The sequence below is a fragment of the Bos taurus genome, chromosome 18 (assembly GCF_002263795.3).
Source record: "Bos taurus isolate L1 Dominette 01449 registration number 42190680 breed Hereford chromosome 18, ARS-UCD2.0, whole genome shotgun sequence".
NCBI lineage: Eukaryota > Metazoa > Chordata > Mammalia > Artiodactyla > Bovidae > Bos > Bos taurus.
Genome location: NC_037345.1, coordinates 43,326,190 through 43,345,858, shown reverse-complemented (window position 1 = coordinate 43,345,858; position 19,669 = coordinate 43,326,190). Strand labels below are relative to the sequence as shown.

Sequence of the window (19,669 nt, the reverse complement as noted above, 5' to 3'; positions counted from 1 at the left end):
TAAGTAGGAACCATTGGCTCTCTGGAGAAGGCAATGGCACCCCATTCCAGTACTCTTGCTTGGAAAATCCCATGGATGGAGGAGCCTGGTAGGCTGCAGTCCATGGGGTCGCTAGGAGTCATACACGACTGAGCGAATTCACTTTCACTTTTCACTTTGATGCATTGGAGAAGGAAATGGCAACCCACTCCAGTGTTCTTGCCTGGAGAATCCCAGGGACAGGGGACCCTGATGGGCTGCTGTCTATGGGGTCACACAGAGTCGGACACGACTGAAGTGACTTAGCATAGCATAGCATTGGCTCTCTAAACAGTTTCTCTGTGCTCTCAGCCTTCCTGCAGCGTCGCAGGTGCTGCTGTAGATTAAATCTCCGTCAGATCCTTTCCTCCTCTCCCCATGTGTCCCACCCTGTCCCAGGAGGCTAAGTTCTACTTCTCTAAGTACTAGCTTCAGATGTCCAGGGCACATCTTAATATCACATGCTTCCATGTCACTTAGGATGAAAATATTTATGATTTACTTTAAATATAGGACAGTAAACAAAAAAAATTAATGAGGAAAGGGAAGAAAAACAAATCTGTCCTTAGTTGGGTAATACTAAAAATGTCCTTAAAAATCTTGCAGTTTTAGGGTCAACATCATGCTGTATGTTTGCACATCTGTGTGTGACTTAAGGCTTCAGTCTTTGAAAGGTAAGGGCCTTGAAGCCTGGAATCATGTCCTGTTAAGTATTCTGTATTTAACAATAATATCAATATATTGATCTCCAGTAAGAAAGTGTATAGTTCAGTTCAGTTCAGTTCAGTCACTCAGTTGTGTCTGACCTTTGCAACCCCATGGATCGCAGCACGCCAGGCCTCTCTGTCCATCACCAACTCCCAGAGTTCACTCAGACTCACATCCATCGAGTCAGTGATGCCATCCAGCCATCTCATCCTCTGTCGTCCCCTTCTCCTCCTGCCCCCAATCCCTCCCAGCATCAAGGTCTTTTCCAATGAGTCAACTCTTCGCATGAGGTGGCCAAAGTACTGGAGTTTCAGCTTTAGCATCAATCCTTCCAAAGAACACCCAGGGCTGATCTCCTTCAGAATGGACTGATTGGATCTCCTTGCAGTTTAAGGGACTCTCAAGAGTCTTCTCCAACACCACAGTTCAAAAGCATCAATTCTTCAGCAATCAGCTTTCTTCACAGTCCAACTCTCACATCCATACATGACTACTGGAAAAACTATAGCCTTGATTAGACAGACCTTTGTTGGCAAAGTAATGTCTCTACTTTTGAATATGCTATCTAGGTTGGTCATAACTTTTCTTCTAAGGAGTAAGCGTCTTTTAATTTCATGGCTGCAGTCACCATCTGCAGTGATTTTGGAGCCCAGAAAAATAAAGTCTGACACTGTTTCCACTGTTTCCCCATCTATTTCCCATGAAGTGATGGGACCAGATGCCATGATCTTCGTTTTCTGAATGCTGAGCTTTAAGCCAGCTTTTTCACTCTCCACTTTCACCTTCATTAAGAGGCTTTTTAGTTCCTCTTCACTTTCTGCCATAAGGGTATATTTAGTGGTTACTTAATATAGGGACCATAATTTCTATGAACAAAGACTTGATATTAATTTCTAGGTCTCCAGTAGATTTTTTAAAGATAAGTTTTTGAGAGCTGTCACTGGTATTAGTAATCTGTAATCATGCTTTATTAAGTCTTTTGTACCAAGTCTTTTTTTTTTTTTTGTACCAAGTCTTTATCCATCTCTTTTGTGTTTCAGTTTCTAAACTGACTAAACAGCTGATGCTTCTAGAGACTAAAACACAGAGCCAAGAAAAGGAGCTAACTGAAAGTAAGGAGCAATTAGCAATTTTACGTACAGAATGCCAAGAACTACAGATACAGTTGGACAGCAAAGTTGCAATGGAAGTTCACACTTCAATTGTGAATGAATTTAAAAGGTAAGGATTTAATATCTTTTGAAGTATTAAGCATCACTGTGCATATGTTACAGGCAGGTGGAGAGAGAGTACTCCATCTTTTTCTGTGTCATTTAGCTGTACCAGCCGTGGTGTCCAAGACTGAGAATGGTAAATGTTTTATTAAAGTGGAACCTGGCCATCCTTGGGGGCTGCAGTCTGCACTTTGTGTGTGTATATATATATGTATGTATGTGTATATATATTTGTATGTATTTCCCCCCCCCTACAGTTCCAACCTCTCTCTTTCTTTTTTTTTTTTTTAAGATTTATTTATTTTTGGCTGATCTGGGTCTTTGTTGCTGCCAGGCTTTCTCTAGTTGTGGTGAGTGGGGGCTACTCTTCACTGCAGTGCGTAGGCTTCTCACTGCGGTGGTTTCTCACGTGGAGCACAGGCTCTAGAGTGCTCAAGCTCAGTAGTTGTAGCTCACGGGCTTAGTTGCTCCATGGCATGTGGGATCTTCGCAGACCAGGGAGCAAACCCGTGTCCCCTGCATTGGCAGACAGATTCTTAACCACTAGACCACCAGGGAAACCCCTCTTGTTTTTAGAACCAAAGATAATTTAATATAACTGGAAATCTAGACATCCACTAATGAGGAATTGCTGAAATGAAAGGATAGACCCATAAAATGAAATACGGTGCAGCCATTAAACATGTCACAAAAGAATGTTTTTGACATTGGAAGATAGCCACAATATATTTGTAAGTGAAGAGATTAGGTTACATAATAATACACACAGAATGATTACAATTTTATTTAAAAAGAAAAGAGATGTGTGTCATGTGTGTGTGTGATTAAGCTGGCCAGCCATCCCAGTTTGTCTTGGACCTGAGGGGTTTTTCCAGGATGTGAAAATCTTCATGTTAACGGAGATGAATAGGATGAGTTGATCACTTCCACGTGTATATATGTCTGTCTGTCTATAATTACATATATGTGTGTAAAATTACTTATATACCATAAATACATAGAAAATGAAATGAAAGGATGGAAAAATAACAATAGCAGTTATCTTTAGCAGGTGAAATTACGGGTTCTCCAAAGAAACAACCAATGGGATATATATAAGATATGTATGTGTGTGTGTATATATATATTTGGAGAGAGAAAGAGAGACTTATTTTAAGGAATTGGCTCATACAGTTGTGGGGGCTAGCAAATCCAGACTCCATAGTGCAGGCCAGCTGGCTGGAAACTCAGACTGGAAACTGAAACTGTGTCTTGAGGCAGAATTCTTTTTGGGAAGCCTAAGTTTTTACTACTTTACCAGAATCACTGCAGATGGTGACTGCAGCCATGAAATTAAAAGATGCTTACTTCTTGGAAGGAAAGTTATGACCAACCTAGACAGCATATTGAAAAGCAGAGACATTACTTTGCCAACAAAGGTCTGTCTAGTCAAGGCTATGGTTTTTCCATTGGTCATGTATGGATGTGAGAGTTGGACTGTGAAGAAAGCTGAAGGCGGAAGAATTGATGCTTTTGAACTGTGGTGTTGGAGAAGACTCTTGAGTGTCCCTTGGACTGCAAGGAGATCCAGCCAGTCCATCCTAAAGGAGATCAGTCCTGGGTGTTCACTGGAAGGACTGATACTGAAGCTGAAACTCCAGTACTTTGGCCACTTCATACGAAGAGTTGACTCATTGGAAAAGACTCTGATGCTGGGAGGGATTGGGGGCAGGAGGAGAGGGGGACGACAGAGGATGAGATGGCTGGATGGCATCACCGACTCGCTGGATGTGAGTTTGGGAGGCCTGGCGTGCTGAAATTCATGGGGTCGCAGAGTCGGACACGACTCAGCGACTGAACTGAACTGAAGTTTTTACTCACAAGATCTTCAGCTAATGGTATTAGGTAATCTCCCTTACTTAAGAGTCAACTGATTGAGATGTTAGTCACATCTACAGAATACCTTCACAGTAACATTTAACTAGTATTTGACCAAACAGCTGGGCACCATAGACTAGCAAATTGACACATAAAACTAACCATCATAATGAGTAAAGTAAATTTGTGTGTGTGTTCTATTTTCCAAGTGTTCTAATTCATAGGACTTTCCAGTCAGGAAAGCTGGCTGTCAGGCCTTTATGCTACAGGAGGGAAAGCTTTTTGCTGAGAGGCCTTGGGCTCCAACTTGACAGGTGGGACAGGGGATAGAGGAGGTGGAGGTGGGGAGGGGTTAGCCTGTTGGCACGATTGGAAGGGTTGGTGTTTGATTGGAGAGGGAATCTAACATAGGAAAAGGGGCATGGACTCATCAGAGACAGAAGATGTGAATTCACGGAAGCCTCTGAGGCTTCAGGGCTTGTGTCCTCTGGTTGCCTCAGTTAGGGGTACCCTTTCCAGACCACAGATGAAAGAGGAATTATTAATTAGCAGCAGAGCAGCTGTCGAACTAGCTCCTACAGCGAGGCTGGGTCTGAGGAGAAGTTGGGAAAGGTTACACCTAAGACAAAGGTGAGATCATGAAGAAAAGATTTTAATTTTTATAGAAAAGGGTGAAGTTGAACCTGTGCCTGGTGAGCTTCTAGGTCAGGTGCCTGGGTGTCGTTCTCCTATCCTGCTGAAGGCAGTGCAGTCCATAAACCTGAAGTGACTTGCCCACATTGTCTTGCTTGTTCTACCAGGCAGCCGTGCCTGGAAGGAACCGTGACATAGGGAACAGGAGAAGCTTATTTTCCTAGTGAGCTATCCTGTTGACTCAGAGTTGGACAGCTGGTTACACCCTGAAGCTTAGATTACTCTGTGCTTTTATTGTCACTTAGAAAGCTTGAGCCTACTCAGCAGGGGTGATGAGATATCAGATGTCAACCCACCTGGCTAAAGAAATTTAGCAGACTCCTCTGGGGAGAGCTGAGGTTTGCAATGACTAGTGGTGTCTGTAAAAGGCAAGTCTTTTAAAGGACAAAGGGGCCCTGTATCCTAAAGTGAAGCTGACTATTCACATAACCCACCTACAGAGACAGAGCCCTGGCCAGCAGTCAGTGAGTAATATGCCTGCTCAGGGAGGCACCAGAAGGACAATCTCCTTATATAATACATACCAAATACTCACTTTTTCATCCTAAAATAAGAACAGACTATTAGGCATGTTGAAGCGTTGGTTATAAGGGGAAGAAATTACAGTGGAGAGAGACCTAGATAAGCAGAGAGACTCACAGCAAAGGGAACTTAGATAATGCAGAAAACTAAGGAGTTTTTTGGCTGCATTGTGCAGCTTGTGGGATCTTAGTTCCCAGACCAGGGATTGAACTTGGGCCACAGCAGTGAAAGCCCAGAATCCCAACCACTAGGCCACCAAGAAACTCCCAAGGAGAGTTTAAAAGGATAAAATGCCATGGCAAAAAAGTGTAATCATTAAATAAGAAAAATTTTTAATGATTACCAGAATTTTTTAAAAAAAATCAGTAGAAGGACTGAAAGATAAATTTGTGGATTCACTCAGAACATCAGGAAACAAACAGTTGGGAATGGAGAGATAAAGTAATAGATGGAAGACCTATCTAAGGGGCCCAGCCTCAGATCATCAGGAATCTCAAAGAGATGAAAGAAAATGGAAAGGGAGATATTCATAGTTGAAAGGCATCTCCAGATCTCTGAAGCCCTTGATTGAAAGGACCCACAGAACCCAGCATATGAATGAGAAAGACTCTGGACGAGATACATCTGTCATCCACAAGGGAACAGTAAGCTGGGGCCCTCGGGGCTACATCCCCAGGTCAGGTAGACCGGAAGTAACCAGCCGTCTGTCCTCTCTGAAGCAAGGCCCCTTCTGAAAATGTTTCAAGGGAAGTATCCAGGACATAGAGAAAGCCAGCCAGACAGTGACTCGGAACCAGTAGAAACAATAGCAAATAACGATGAGGAGTCCAGGTATTAGAATTATCAAAGACTCTAAAGCAGCTATTGTGCTTTGAGAAAGAAAAGACAAGCTCCAAATTGTCTTCAGAGAACTATAAAACGTGACAATAGTGGGATTGAAAAGGAAGGAATAGAATTTTTAGAACTGAAAAGCACAATAACTTAAATGGCAAACTCAGTGGATGGGCATACCTACAGATTAGACACAGCTGAAGTGAAGTGGGGAACTGAAATATGTTCAGGTGAAACATAGCTCAGGGTGGGACTTCCCTGGTGGTCCAGTGGCTAAGACTTCACGCCCCCAGTGCAGGGAGCCTGGGTTCAACCCCTGGTCAGGGAACTAGATCCCACGTGCCTCAACAAAGAGTTTGCATGCCGCAACTAAAGATCTCACGTGCCACAACTAAGACCGGCGCAGCCAAACTAAGAAAAAATTAAGTTGGTTTAAATCATCCAGAAAATTTTTTTTAAAAACTCAGGAGGACATGAGTGTTCAGTGGTTGAGGTACCACTAGATTGGAGACAGGAGGCAGTATGGGGGGATATATTCAATCAGAAGTAGTGGTTGGAGATAGGATATCTGAGAATCTTCCCCAGTTGATGGCAATACCTGGGTTATGCCAGGATGGTTTCCTTCAGAGGACTTCAGTGGCAGCAGGTGTTAACAGGGATGTTGTGGTCCCTTGAATGTTAACTTCAGGGTGCTGGATATAAGCAAACTCTGTGGAACCTAGAATTTTCTTACTAGAGAAAAGCCCTTTTAGAAATGAAGTCAAATAAGGATATTTTTCTAAACCAAAGTGAGTGTCAACCATGCAGCAGATGTGCATTAAAGGCATAAATAGAAGGAATAAGTAGAAGCATAAATAGAAGCATAAATCAGGAGGAAAGTAAAATAGAAGTAAAATAGAAGGCATGAATCAGGAGGAAAGGAACTCAAGGTGGGGGGTCTGAGGAGGAGGATAGAACTGAGAGTAAAAGATAGTGGTAAATTTGTGGATAAATGTAAGTAAACATTGATTCTGTGTACCAATAATGATAATAGCTTTAGGGACTTAACACATAGAATTGAAATGTACAGCAAAAACAGCATGTAATTAGTGAGGCAGTAAATGGAATTTGTGTTCTAAAGTCTATCATTTAGAAGATGGATAAAGGTGTTGATTTTATTATTTGAAAATATGTGTGATGAAATTTCTGGAAACAGTATGTGTTTAACTTCTCAACCAGTATAGGGAAAGAATGATTTAAAAACTAATCCAAATGATGGCAAAAAAATAACAAGTGAGAAAATAGAAAACACAAAGTAAAAATATTAGATTGAAAGGCAAATGTATCAGTCAAAGGAAAAGTGAAGTGGAGAAGTTCATCACTCATAGGTCCTGGAGGAAGTACAGAGCACTCCTTGTGGGGTCACGTGGGAGGTCAGGGCAGGTGTAGGCAGAGAGAAATTGGCAGGACCTGGGGCACACGCCTTTATTAGGGTCCATGGGTGGAATGCTTTGGGGTTCCTGGGCTAGAGCCAGAAGAGCAGAGTTTTGGTAAGCTTCAGTGGGGATGGGGAAGGATCTTACCTAAAGGGTGCACAAAGGGAAGGCCCTGGGAGGTGGGGAAGAGTGCCTTTCACAGGCGTCCCTGGGGGAGTCATGCCATGAACTTACATTGACTTGTGACTCCGCTGGCTGTTATCTAGGGCCTGTGTTCCAGAGTGGGCCTAGTGTTACTTCAAAGCCCCTGTGGGCCTCTTGGCCACAGAAAATGGATGCCAAGGCAGCGGGGTCATGGAGTGGTTTACCAGAACTCTCTACAGCAACTCTGTGTTGCCTTTAAGATGTACACCCCAAGCAGACACAGGGAATTCAAAAGAAAAAGGCAGAAAAAGCTATACTACTCAAATACAAACCAAAAGAAAAGTGGTAAATTACATGAATATCTGACAAGATAAATGCTAAGGTAAAAAAACTCTACTTAACAAAGAGGATCAATTCATAGGGATAAAGGGTTCAGTCCATCAGGTAGATGTTTAAATTTGTGTGCACTCAGAAAAAAGTTCATTCACATCAACACATTTGGAAATTTAGATGAAATGGTCACATTCCTTGAAAAATACAGCTTGTCAAAACCGACTCATAAAGAAAAAGAATACCTGAATATTCCTTCGGTCATTAAAGAAATTGAATCCAAAGATCTTCCCTTGAAGAAAACTATAGACTTAGAAACCTTCACGGGAGAACTCTGTAAATATTCAAGGAGGAAATAATTCCAGTCTCACATAAACCCTTCTTCAAGAACAGAAGAAGAGTTAATGCTCTCTAATTCATTTTCTGAGGTAAATACGACCTTGATGCCAAAAGCCAACAGTAATGGTTTAAGAAAGGAAAATTACAGTTCATTTTCACTTATGCTTCTAGATGTAAAAGCTCTAAAATTAAAGTCACTCGCTCATGTCCTACTGTTTGCAGCCCCATAGAGTCCATGGAATTCTCCAGGCCAGAAGTCTGGAGTGGATAGCCTTTCCCTTCTCCAGGGGATCTTCCCAACCCAGGCATCAAACCCAGGTCTCCCGCATTGCAGGCAGATTCTTTATCAGCTGACCCACAAGGGAAGCCCTAAAAAAAAAAGCTTCTAAAAACAGTATTAGTAATAGATATGAACTTCCTTAATGGTTCTATCAAAAAATAAAACAATAGTAAATGTCACTGTTAGTGGTGAAATGTTGTACGCTTTCCTATTGAGGCTGGAAACAAGACAAAGATGCCCTCTGATACCATTTCTAAACAACACTAACAACATTGTTACGAAATGGAAACTAGTGCCCATGGCAAGAAAAAAGTTATAAAGTTTGGGAAGAAGGAAATAATAGTGTCATTATTCATAGATGGTACAATTCCATATATAGAAAACAAATTACAAATATATCATTAGAAATAATTGATTTTTGTACTGCAGTAATCAAAACAGCAATGTAGGGACTTCCCTGGTGGTTCCTTGGTTACAAATCCACCACCAATGCAGGGGATGTGGGTTCGATCCCTGGTCTTGGAAGATCTCACATGCCATGGGGCAATTAAGACCATGTGCCACAACTACTGAGCTTACATTCTAGGGCTGTGACTCCTGACCTTGTGTGCTGCAGCTGCTGAAACCTGCACACCCGTATTCTGCAATGAGAAGCCAGCTCGCCACAACTAGAGAAAGCCTGCACACAGCAACAAAGACCTAGCACAGCCAAAAAAATAACTGCAGCCTGGCACTGGCAGAGAAAAAGACACGAGTCCGTGGGAAAGAACAGAGCGCCCACAAATAAACCCACACACCTACAGTCACTTAATCTTCCACAGAGGAGGCAAGGTTATGCAATCGGGAAAACCTGGCCCCTTCAGCAAGTGGTGGTGATAAGGTGGACGGCCACATGCAAATCAATGAGGTGAGAACACACGCTCTCACCGTATACAAGCTGTGTACCTATGGCTGATTCATGTTGAGGTTTGACAGAAAACAACAAAATTCTGTAAAGCAATTATCTTTCAGTTAAAAATAAATTAAAAAGAAAAAAAACTCAAAATGGCTTAAGAACTTAAACATAAGATGTGACACCATAAAACTCCTGGAAGAGAACATAGGTAAAACATTCTCCAACATAAATCGTACGAGTGTTTTCTTAGATCAGTCTCCCAAAGGCAATAGAAATAAAAACAAAAATAAACAAATGAGACATAAGCAAACTTTCAAGCTTTACCACAACAAAGGAAGCCATGCACGCATGCTCAGTCGTTTCAGTCATGTCCAACTTTTTGCAACCCCATGGACTGTAGCCTGCCAGCCTCCTCTGCTCATGGGGTTCCCCAGGCAAGAATACTGGAGTGGGTTGCCATGCCCTCCTTCAGGGGATCTTCGGACCCAGGAATCGAACCTGCATCTCCTGCATTGCAGGGGGATTTCTTACTGCTGAGCCACCAAGGAAGACCCTTAAGCAAAATGAAAAGACAGTCTACAGAATGGGAGAAAATATTTGCAAATGGTGCAACCAACAAAGGTTTAATTTCCAGAATAAACAAATAGGTCATACATCTCAATAGCAAAAAACAACAACAAAAACCAATTGAAAAATAGGCGGAAGACCTAAACAGACATTTCTCCAAGAAGACATACAGAGAGCTGATATTCACATGAGACCTTGTTCAACATTGCTAATTTTGAGAAGTACAAGTCAAAACTACAGTGAGGTATCACCTCATGCTGGTCAGAATGGCTATCATTAAAAATTCTACAAGTAACAAATGCTGGAGAGGGTGTGAGAAAGGGAACCCTTCTACCCTGTTGGTGGGAATGTAAGTTGGTTCAGCCACTGTGGAAAACATGGAAGTTCCTCAGAAAACTAAAAATAGAATTACCGTATGATTTAGCAATCCCATTCCTGGGCATGTATCCAGACAAAACTATAATTCAAAAAGATACATGCACCCCTATGTTCATAGTAGCACTATTCACAATATCCAGGACATTGAAACAACCTAAATGTCCCTCAACAGATGAATGGATAAAAATGAGGCTGCTGCTGCTAAGTCGCTTCAGTCGTGTCCAACTCTGTGTGACCCTATAGACGGAAGCCCACCAGGCTCCCCTGTCCCAGGGATTCTCCAGGCAAGAACACTGGAGTGGGTTGCCATGTCCTTCTCCAATGCATGAAAGTGAAAAGTGAAAGTGAAGTCGCTCAGTCATGTCCGACTCTTTGTGACCCCATGGACTGCAGCCTACCAGGCTCCTCTGTCCATGGGATTTTCCAGGCAAGAGTACTGGAGTGGGTTGCCATTGCCTTCTCCAAAAATGAGGCAGTACATATATATTAGGTTGGTGCAAACATAATTGTGGTTTCAGATTGTGAATTTTAAATCATCATAACTAGGCTCAAACACATCTTTATTTATCAAAAATAGGAATCATTAAAATCAACACATTTTTGCCAATGAGAAATAAGTTTGTTCCTGTAGCATAAAAATCCGTACAGAATGCAACGAACTCCTGGAAAGCATTTCCTGCTAGTTGTGGAAGCATTTTCCCTCCAAAAAGTTGTCAAGATGCTTGAAGAAGTGGTCATCGGTCGGCAAGAGAGGTCAGGTGAATATGGCAGATGAATCAAAACTTTGTAGCCCGATTCGTTCAGCTTTTGAGGTGTCGGTTGTGTGACGTGTGGTAGACATTGTTGTGGAGAAGAATTAGGCCCTTTTGACCAGTGTAGGCATTGCAGTTTTCAGTGCCTCGAGAAGGGTCAGACACGACTGAGCGACTTCACTTTCACTTTTCACTTTCATGCATTGGAGAAGGAAATGGCAACCCACTCCAGTGTTCTTGCCTGGAGAATCCCAGGGACGGCGGAGCCTGGTGGGCTGCCGTCTATGGGGTCTCACAGAGTCGGACACGACTGACACAACTTAGCAGCAGCATTGTTTCGCTGAGCATAGTTCTCAGATGCAATGGTTTCGCTGGGATTCAGAAAGCTGTAGTGGATCAGACAGGTGGAAGACCCCCAGACAGTGGCTGTGAGCTTTTTTTGGTGCAAGTTTGCTTTGGGAAGTGCTTTGGAGCTTCTTCTCAGTCCAACCACTGAGCTGGTCATCACTGGTTGCCTATAAAATCCACTTTTCATCACAATCCAGTTGAGAAATAGTTCATTGTTTTTGCGTGGGGTAAAAGAAGATGACACTTCAAAACAACCATTTTTTAAAATTTTCGGTCAGCTCACAAGACACCCACTTACCAAGTTTTTTCACCTTTCCAATGTGCTTCAAATGCTGAACAACTGCAGAATGGTCGATGTTGAGTTCTTCAGCAACTTCTTGTGCAGTTGTAAGAGGATCAGCTTTGATGACGCTTTCAGTTGTTCGTTGTCAACCTCCGATGGCCGGCCACTACACTCCTCATCTTCAAGGCCATTGTCTCCTTTGCAAAACCTCTTGAACCACTACTGCATTGTAATTTCGTTAGCAGTTCCTGGGCCAAATGCATTGTTGATGTTGTGAGTTGTCTGTCTTGCTTTATGACCCATTTTGAATCCAAATAAGAAAATAGCTTGGAAAAAAAAATAAATTAATTTTTAAAAAATTAAAAAAAAAAAGAAAATAGCTCGAATTTGCTTTTTTTCTAACGTCACTTCTGTGGTCTATAATAAATATAAAATAAACAGCAAGTAATAAGTCATTAGCAAAAAACATAAAGCAAGAAATGCACATTGAAATCATGTAGAACATAGCCACATTTAAGAATGTATTCCGATATCAAATGGCAAAGTTCAGCAATACAAAGCCACAGTTACTTTTGGACCAACCTAATGCAGGGGACTACTGCTCAGTCATAAAAATTAACAAAACAACTCCATTGGCAGCAACATGGATGCAACTGGATAAGTGAAGTAAGTCAGAAAGAAAGATAAATACCATATGATATCACTTATACGTGGAATCTAAAATATAACACGAACCCATCATGAAACCGAAACGGAATCACAGACATAGAAAGCAGACTGGTGGTTGCCAAGGAGGAAGAGAGTGGAAGAGGGGTGGATTTTAAGTTTGGGGTTTCAGATGCACACTTCTGTTTACAGAATGGATAAATAAGGTCCTACTGCGTAGCACAGGGAACGATATTCAATATCCTGTGATAAAGCATAATGGAAAGAATATGGAAAAGAATGTGTGTGTGTGTGTAGATATATATATATATATATATATATGTCTGAGTCATTTTGCTGTAGAGCAATAATTAACACGTTAACAAATCAACTATACTTCAGTTAAAAATAAATAATAGTGAACTCTTGCAAAATTGGTAGAAACAATTTATAAAAAACTAAGACTGCACTTCCAATGCAGGGGGCCCAGGTTCAATCCCTGGTCAGGGAACTAGATCCCACATGCCTTAACTAAAGATCCTGCATGCCACAGCTAAGACTCCTGTGCAGCCAAATAAATAATATTTTCTAAAAATTTAATCATATTTCTTTGTAGGAATAAATATATAGACAGTGACATTTTGAAGAAGAATCCCTCCCCTCCCCCGCAAAAAAAAGGAAAGGAGGAAGGGAGGTACTGTTAACAAAGCCTCACAAATAGGAATAGAAAGATTCACAGTACTTTTATTGGAAAAATCATTAAACTTTATTGATAATTACACTGGGTAAACAATGCCAAGTTGATAGGTTTTTGCTTTTGGAGTTTTTTCCCATTCAGTTTACAGATGTTCTCCATATGAAATGCTACATTTTACTTGTTTCTAAGTTTGTTCCATTAAGCAATGCCCCAGTAAACTTTCTTGTGCAGATTAATGTTTCCCTAAATATATAGGTAGAGGTGGCATTGTGTGGCCATAGAGTAAATGCACATTTTAGATTTTGACATATTGTTCTCTGAGGTAGCTGTGCACACCCAGCAGCACTTTCCCAGCATTTCCTGTTGTCTTTGGTTGCTCTTCATTATGAACTTTTTGATTGATTTTGTGAACTAGATTTTGCTACCAAGTGAGCGATGAAAACACTTTTAAATAAAATTCTAAAATCCAAACAAAAAACAGCAGAGAACCAGGAGGGAAAGATGGAAGGAAGGGGTAGTTAGGAAGTTTGGGATCAACATGTACACACTTGTGTATTTAGAATGGATAGCAAACAAGGACCTACTTTATAGCACAGGGAACTCAAACTCTGCTCAGTGTTATGTCGCAGCCTGGACCGGGCAGGAGTTTGGGGGAGAATGGATACATGTATATGTATGGCTGTGTCCCTTTGCTATCTACCTGAATCTATCCCATTGTTAATCTTCTTTACTCCAATATAAAATAAAAAGATTATTAAAAAAAACAGCAAATAAAAAGATAAAAGGTGAGTTTAATTCAAACATCAATTCTGTGGGGTGTCCACTCTTTGACTAACTGAAAACTAGTCAACTAGGAAACAGTGGAAAAGTGGAAACTGTTTAGAAAATTACTGTTTAGGGAGCCAACTCAGGCTGAAGTCATTGAAATTGTGTGGCAAGTGAGGCCAACCCCAAACATATGCAGTGTGAGGCTTGTTCAGTAGCCAGCCAGCCAGGAAGGAAGCCCCATGTGGTACCCAAAGAGACTCCGTGGTACCTGGAGAGCCCCCATCTCTCAGCATCTCACCCAGTAGCCTCTGGGTGTGTGGCCATACCTGTTCATTCTCGGTTATTTCAGGAAAATTGAGCAAGAAAACCAGTGAAGGAACAATCTTCTTTCAAGCATCATTTTGCCAGAATTATATACTATTTGTATGCCCTCCTTGTTTTATCGTTTGTTTATCAAAAATAATTATTTAAGTCTGAAATAAAATTTGTTTTAGCCTTAGGATTTGAGGGAGGGGCAATTATAACTGTGTTAAGAAAAAAAAAAGAGCTGTCTTAAATTCTTTCTGAAAGGAGTGGAGTATTTGTTTTTGCTGTTCAGCCGCTCAGTCGTGTCCGACTCTGCGGCCCCATGGACTGTTGCCCGCCAGGCTTCTGGAGTGTGCTCAGACTCACGTCCACTGATGCCGTCCCACCATCTCATCCTCTCTCGTCCCCTTCTCTTCCTGCCTTCAGTCTCTACCAGCATCAGGGTCTTTTCCAATGAGTTGGCTCTTCGTTCACATCAGGTGGCCAAAGTATTGGAGCTTCAACTTCAGCATCAGTCCTTCCAGTGAATATTCAGGATTGATTTCCTTTAACTATATTTATATACATACACAGAGACATGAACAAAAATTGTGAGCAGAAAAAGGGATGAGATCATCACCATCAGAGGAGTATGTCTACAGCCAGGCCCTCTCTGCTGCCCTGCAGGAACTCCCCACCAACTCCCCCAGGGGTTGCCTGAGGCTGTTCCCACAGAGGCCTCCAAAGGACCCCCCCGGGCTGCCTGGCAGTGGCCACCTCATTTAACCTCACTGTATTGGATGCAAGCTGGTGATATTTTTGTCCATCAGCCAGTTGCAGAAAGAAGAAGAGAAAGAAAATGCTGAGATGGAAGAGTTGATGGAAAAGCTGGCAGCCCTGCAAGTACAGAAAAAGAGCCTGCTCTTAGAGAAGAAAAATCTGATGGCTAAAAACAAGGCACTGGAAGCTGAACTCGAAAAGGCACAGAAAATAAATAGGTAGGTTTTTTTTTTTTCTCTTAAACTGTTTTTCTTTTTTTAATAGTTAAAAAAAGACCATTGAATATTCTATTTCATATTCTTTATCTTTTCTTCTTCTCATATTGGCAATGAAATGGAAAGGGATAAATGAGATTACTAAATATCAAAATATAAAATATGACCAATGTTATAATGATGACCCTTAAGAATCTGAAATTTCTTGAAGTTCTTTACTAAGTGTTTCCCAAAAGTCTAATCCAGGGATTAATGGATTTCTTTTTCACAAATGCCTTTTAAAGAACACAAGCCAAAAATTAATATAATATTAGCCTGTTACTTGGGTTAAACATTTTGCAGTTTCTGTTGTCTTGAAGTCAATAGTTAATGCTTCCTTTAAAATTAAATTCAGGTACCTATTCTCACTTTGAAACTTCATGGAAGATTGAGGTTGATGAAGAATATACTTAAATGCTCACATACTTGCTGTTTTTATAATACAGATATTCACTGTGCCCTGGCCATGCAGGCTAATACATTTTTTTATTCCACCATTTGGGGGCACTCTCTAGGAGATCTCAAAAGAAAATTGATGTCCTCAAAAAGCAGGTGGAAAAAGCCATGGAGAATGAAATGTCCGCTCACCAGTACCTGGCAAATCTTGTTGGCCTGGCAGAGAATGTAACCCAGGAGCGTGACAACCTTGTGTTTTTGGTAAGTTTCCTCACATGCACCACAGCTGAGAACCTGGCACAGCCAGGTAAATAAATACTTTAAAAATCAGGTTGAAAAGAAAAGAATTCTATCTGTGTTCAATAGAATTCATCCCAGTGACACAGTTTCAGTTCAGTTCAGTCGCTCAGTTGTATCCAACTCTTTGCGACCCCATAAATTGCAGCACGCCAGGCCTCCCTGTCCATCACCAACTCCCGAAGTTCACTCAGACTCACGTCCATCGAGTCGGTGATGCCATCCAGCCATCTCATCCTCTGTTGTCCCCTTCTCCTCTTGCCCCCAATCCCTCCCAGCATCAGAGTCTTTTCCAATGAGTCAACTCTTCGCATGAGGTGGCCAAAGTACTGGAGTTTCAGCTTTAGCATCAGTCCTTCCAAAGAAATCCCAGGGCTGATCTCCTTCAGAATGGGCTGGTTGGATCTCCTTGCAGTCCAAGGGACTCTCAAGAGTCTTCTCCAACACCACAGTTCAAAAGCATCAATTCTTCGGCGCTCAGCCTTCTTCACAAAGGGGCACAAAGAGGCAGCTACAACAGGAGTACTCACCCCTACGTTACCCTGTCCTGGGCCTTGTGAGAGCCCCTTATATCTTACTTTATTGTTACTGGCATCTTCATTTCTAATCCTACCTTTAGGATGGGTTTTCCATGTGACTTGTGGCAAGTTTTATTACCTGGGTCTTAGTTTAACTTTCTAGAAAATCAGTTGACACTATTATATTACCTTAGAAGGAATGCTCACCTGTACTTAAATTTTTTTTTTTTTTTACCATTTGAAACAGTTAATTTATAATACGTAGAAGTTTATGTCCCAACTGGGTATTAATCTAAGTCATTCCACTTTAGTGACATCCCTCTTGGATCTCCTGCCTGTCACATTTGGTTTGGAGAATGACATTGTGCCTTCATCTTGTTATCCTTAATTTTGTTAATTACTCAAATAGTCAAGTGAGAAGTTTATTTGCTGTTGGAGTCCTTTAATGGACCGGAACCTTGTGGTCCAGAGTCAATGATAAGAAAGTGAAAGAGAGAGCCAGAGGGAGTGGGGGAGAGAGAGAGAGAGAGAGAGAGAGAAAGACACAGGGACCCAAGCTCTGATGGAGCAAAAATTGCTTTAATGATCTGTGAGTATATATAGGCTGTTGTACAAGAAATTTCTTTCGACAATGATAAAGATCAGCAAACCAAATGTACAGCAACCGTTACCAAGGGAACAAGGGATTAATAATCGTCACAAGGTCAGGAGACAATCCATATCTCAAGAAAGAGGATGGAGACTAAGCAGTTTTGTCTTTACTGAAGGAGATTCAACCCTGTCTCATATCATGACCTCAGTCCTGGGAGTGGCTTGCCGCTCCACTGATTTCTGATGACAGAAACTAATAAGGAACAGAGGATTTATGAGAAACAGCATGTAGGAATCCTCCTGTTAAACATTCCCTGATGATTTGCATCTTGGCACTTACTCTTTGGATGTGATGAAAGGAATGGTATATTTCCTGAGAATAGAAAAGGTGCTGAAAGTTTACATCCCCCTTGTTTGAGGGATTTGGATTTGCCATTGGGTGCAGGAGGGGCGCCCAGCATGCCACTCTTGGCTCTTCCCACCCTCAGCTATTGGTCCAAGTTCTGCCCACAGCCCTCACACAGGGGTGAGGAATCTGGAGATGGCAAGTGGCAGAATGGTAATACTCTTTGTAATAATGCTCTTAGCAGAAGAATGTTTTAATATTTTAAGTTTTCTATTAAACTAAGAACGCTTTGTTGTTTTCTTCTTGCTTTACTCCATAGGCTAAATGTTTAGAAAGTGAGAACCATGGAGTTCTCAACAGAATGACAGAAGACAGTATTCGCTTGGGAAGGTTGAAAGAGAAAATTAAGGTACGCAGACATTTAGCCAGTTTCACCTGGAAACTGGCTACCTGGGGTCAGATTTCCATGTTTAAGAAAATGACCCATTTTGCATACATGTGTCCCTAATCGTCCACAGAGTAAAGCAGTTTTGTTTCTCTGGCAGAAACAGTACTTCTTAAAAGTTTTTATTCATAAACTTAAAAAAATTTTTATACTTTTACTACTGTATAACATTTCAATGAATATCCTCTTATACAACTAACTTTATTTTAAAATCTGCTCAGTGGTTTCCTTTGTAAAGGAATTGGATTTTAGGATCTCATGGGATGAACATTTGGACTTCTAAAATCAATTTGTGCACATTTTTCAGCAACTCCAGTGCTAACAGCATAATGGCTGTAGTTTGGGAGTTTACCATCGTCTAGACTCACAAAGTAATCTGACTAATAATGGGTTCTGTACCATTTCTCATCAGAACCTAATCTGCCAGCTCAATTTATTTTTCCACCATTGCTGTAACAATAATCTGCTCTGGCCATCTGTTTTCAATAGCACCATCATCCCTTTAGTATCTCTCCATCCTTAATACAAGCCCCACCTTTGCCCCTGACCTCTCCACCATCCCACATTGGTCCACCATGCTCCTGAGTACTGATGTTTCAGAACCAGTAAATCCCTGCATCTTCAGCTCTCCTCCAGCATTTTCTTGATCGGTTTTCTTTTTTCACTTTTTATTTTGTGTCGGGGTACAGCCAATTAACAATGTTGTGATAGTTTCAGGTGAACAGGGAAGGGACTCAGCCACACACATACGTGTGTCCATTCTCCCCCACACTCCCCTCCCACCCTGGCGGCCACAGAACACTGAGCAGAGCTCCACGTGCTTGCTATACAGTAGGTCCTTATTGGTTATCCATTTCAAGTCTAGCGGTGTGTCCAGGCAACCGTGGATTCGTCTCTAAGCCTGTGAGTCTCTTTCTGTTTTAGAAGTGAATTTGTATCATTTCTTTTTTAGATTCCGCATATAAGGCATGATATGACACTTCTCCTTCTCTGTCTGACTGACGTCATTCCACATGATACTCTCTAGATCCACCCATGCTGCTGCAGATGACGTCATTTCATTCTGAGTAGTGTTCTGTTGTATATACGCACCACGTCTTCCTTATCCACTCCTCTGTCGATGGACATTTAGGTTGCTTCCATGTCTTGGCTGTTGTAAACAGTGCTGCCGTGAACATTGGGGTGCATATATCCTTTTGGATCATGTTTTTCTCCAGATATGGGCCCAGGAGGGGGATTGCAGGGTGACATGGTAGCTCTATTTTTACTTTTTTAAGGAACCTCCGTACTGTTCTCCATAGTGGCTATACCAGTTTACATTCCCACCAGCAGTGCAGGAGGGTTCCCTTCTCTCCACACCCTCTCCAGCATTTGTTGTTTGTGGATTTTTTGATGATAGCCATTCTGGTTGGTGTGAGGTGATATTTCATTTTAGTTTTGACTTGCATTTCTCTAATGATTAGCAGTGTTGAACATCTTTTCATGTGCTTCTTGGCCATCTGTATGCCTTCTTTGGAGAAATGTCTATTTAGGTCTTCTGGCCATTCGTTGGTTGGGTTGTCTGTTTTGATGCTGTTAAGCATCATGAGCTGTTTGTAGATTTTGGAGACTAATCCCTTGGTGGTCACATCATTTGTGGATATTTTCTCCCAATTTGTGGGTTGTCTTTTCATTTTTTGTTTCCTTTGCTGTGCAAAAGCTTTTGAGTTATAGTAGGTCCCATTTGTTTATTTTTTTATTTCAATAATTCTGGGAGATGGATTGAAAAAGACATTGCTGCAATTTATGTAAACTTTTCATGACATAAATAAAGAGTTAAATCTATGTCTTGAAAGGGAAACTGACCCAGGATGGGCCTAGAAAATTGACACCAAGACCTGTGACTTCAAGATAAAGAAAAATTACCTTGGGAAATTCCCTGGTGGCCCAGCGGTTAGGACTCTGCATTTCCACTTCAAGGGGCTCAGGTTCAATCCCTGCTTGGGAAAGTAAGATCCAAAGCTGCTTGAGGTGACCAAAAAAAAAAAAAAAAAAAGAAGGAGAAAAAATACCTTGGACATCCAGGTAAAAGAT

General features: G+C 41.4%; 1 protein-coding gene across 7 annotated transcripts in view; it reads left to right on the top strand.

Moving 5' to 3' along the window:
• CEP89 (centrosomal protein 89) overlaps window positions 1-19,669 on the top strand; it is an 84,986-nt gene that overhangs the window by 52,332 nt on the left and 12,985 nt on the right. For 6 of the 7 annotated variants that reach the window (XM_005219049.5, XM_003587232.6, XM_005219048.5 and 3 more), the window contains 4 exons: window positions 1,767-1,947; window positions 14,800-14,967; window positions 15,519-15,660; window positions 17,471-17,560. In XM_005219049.5, coding sequence (XP_005219106.1) covers window positions 1,767-1,947; window positions 14,800-14,967; window positions 15,519-15,660; window positions 17,471-17,560 — 581 coding nt within the window. The remainder of the gene's footprint in view (window positions 1-1,766; window positions 1,948-14,799; window positions 14,968-15,518; window positions 15,661-17,470; window positions 17,561-19,669) is intronic. The other variant, XM_010814840.4, reaches the window with a different exon arrangement.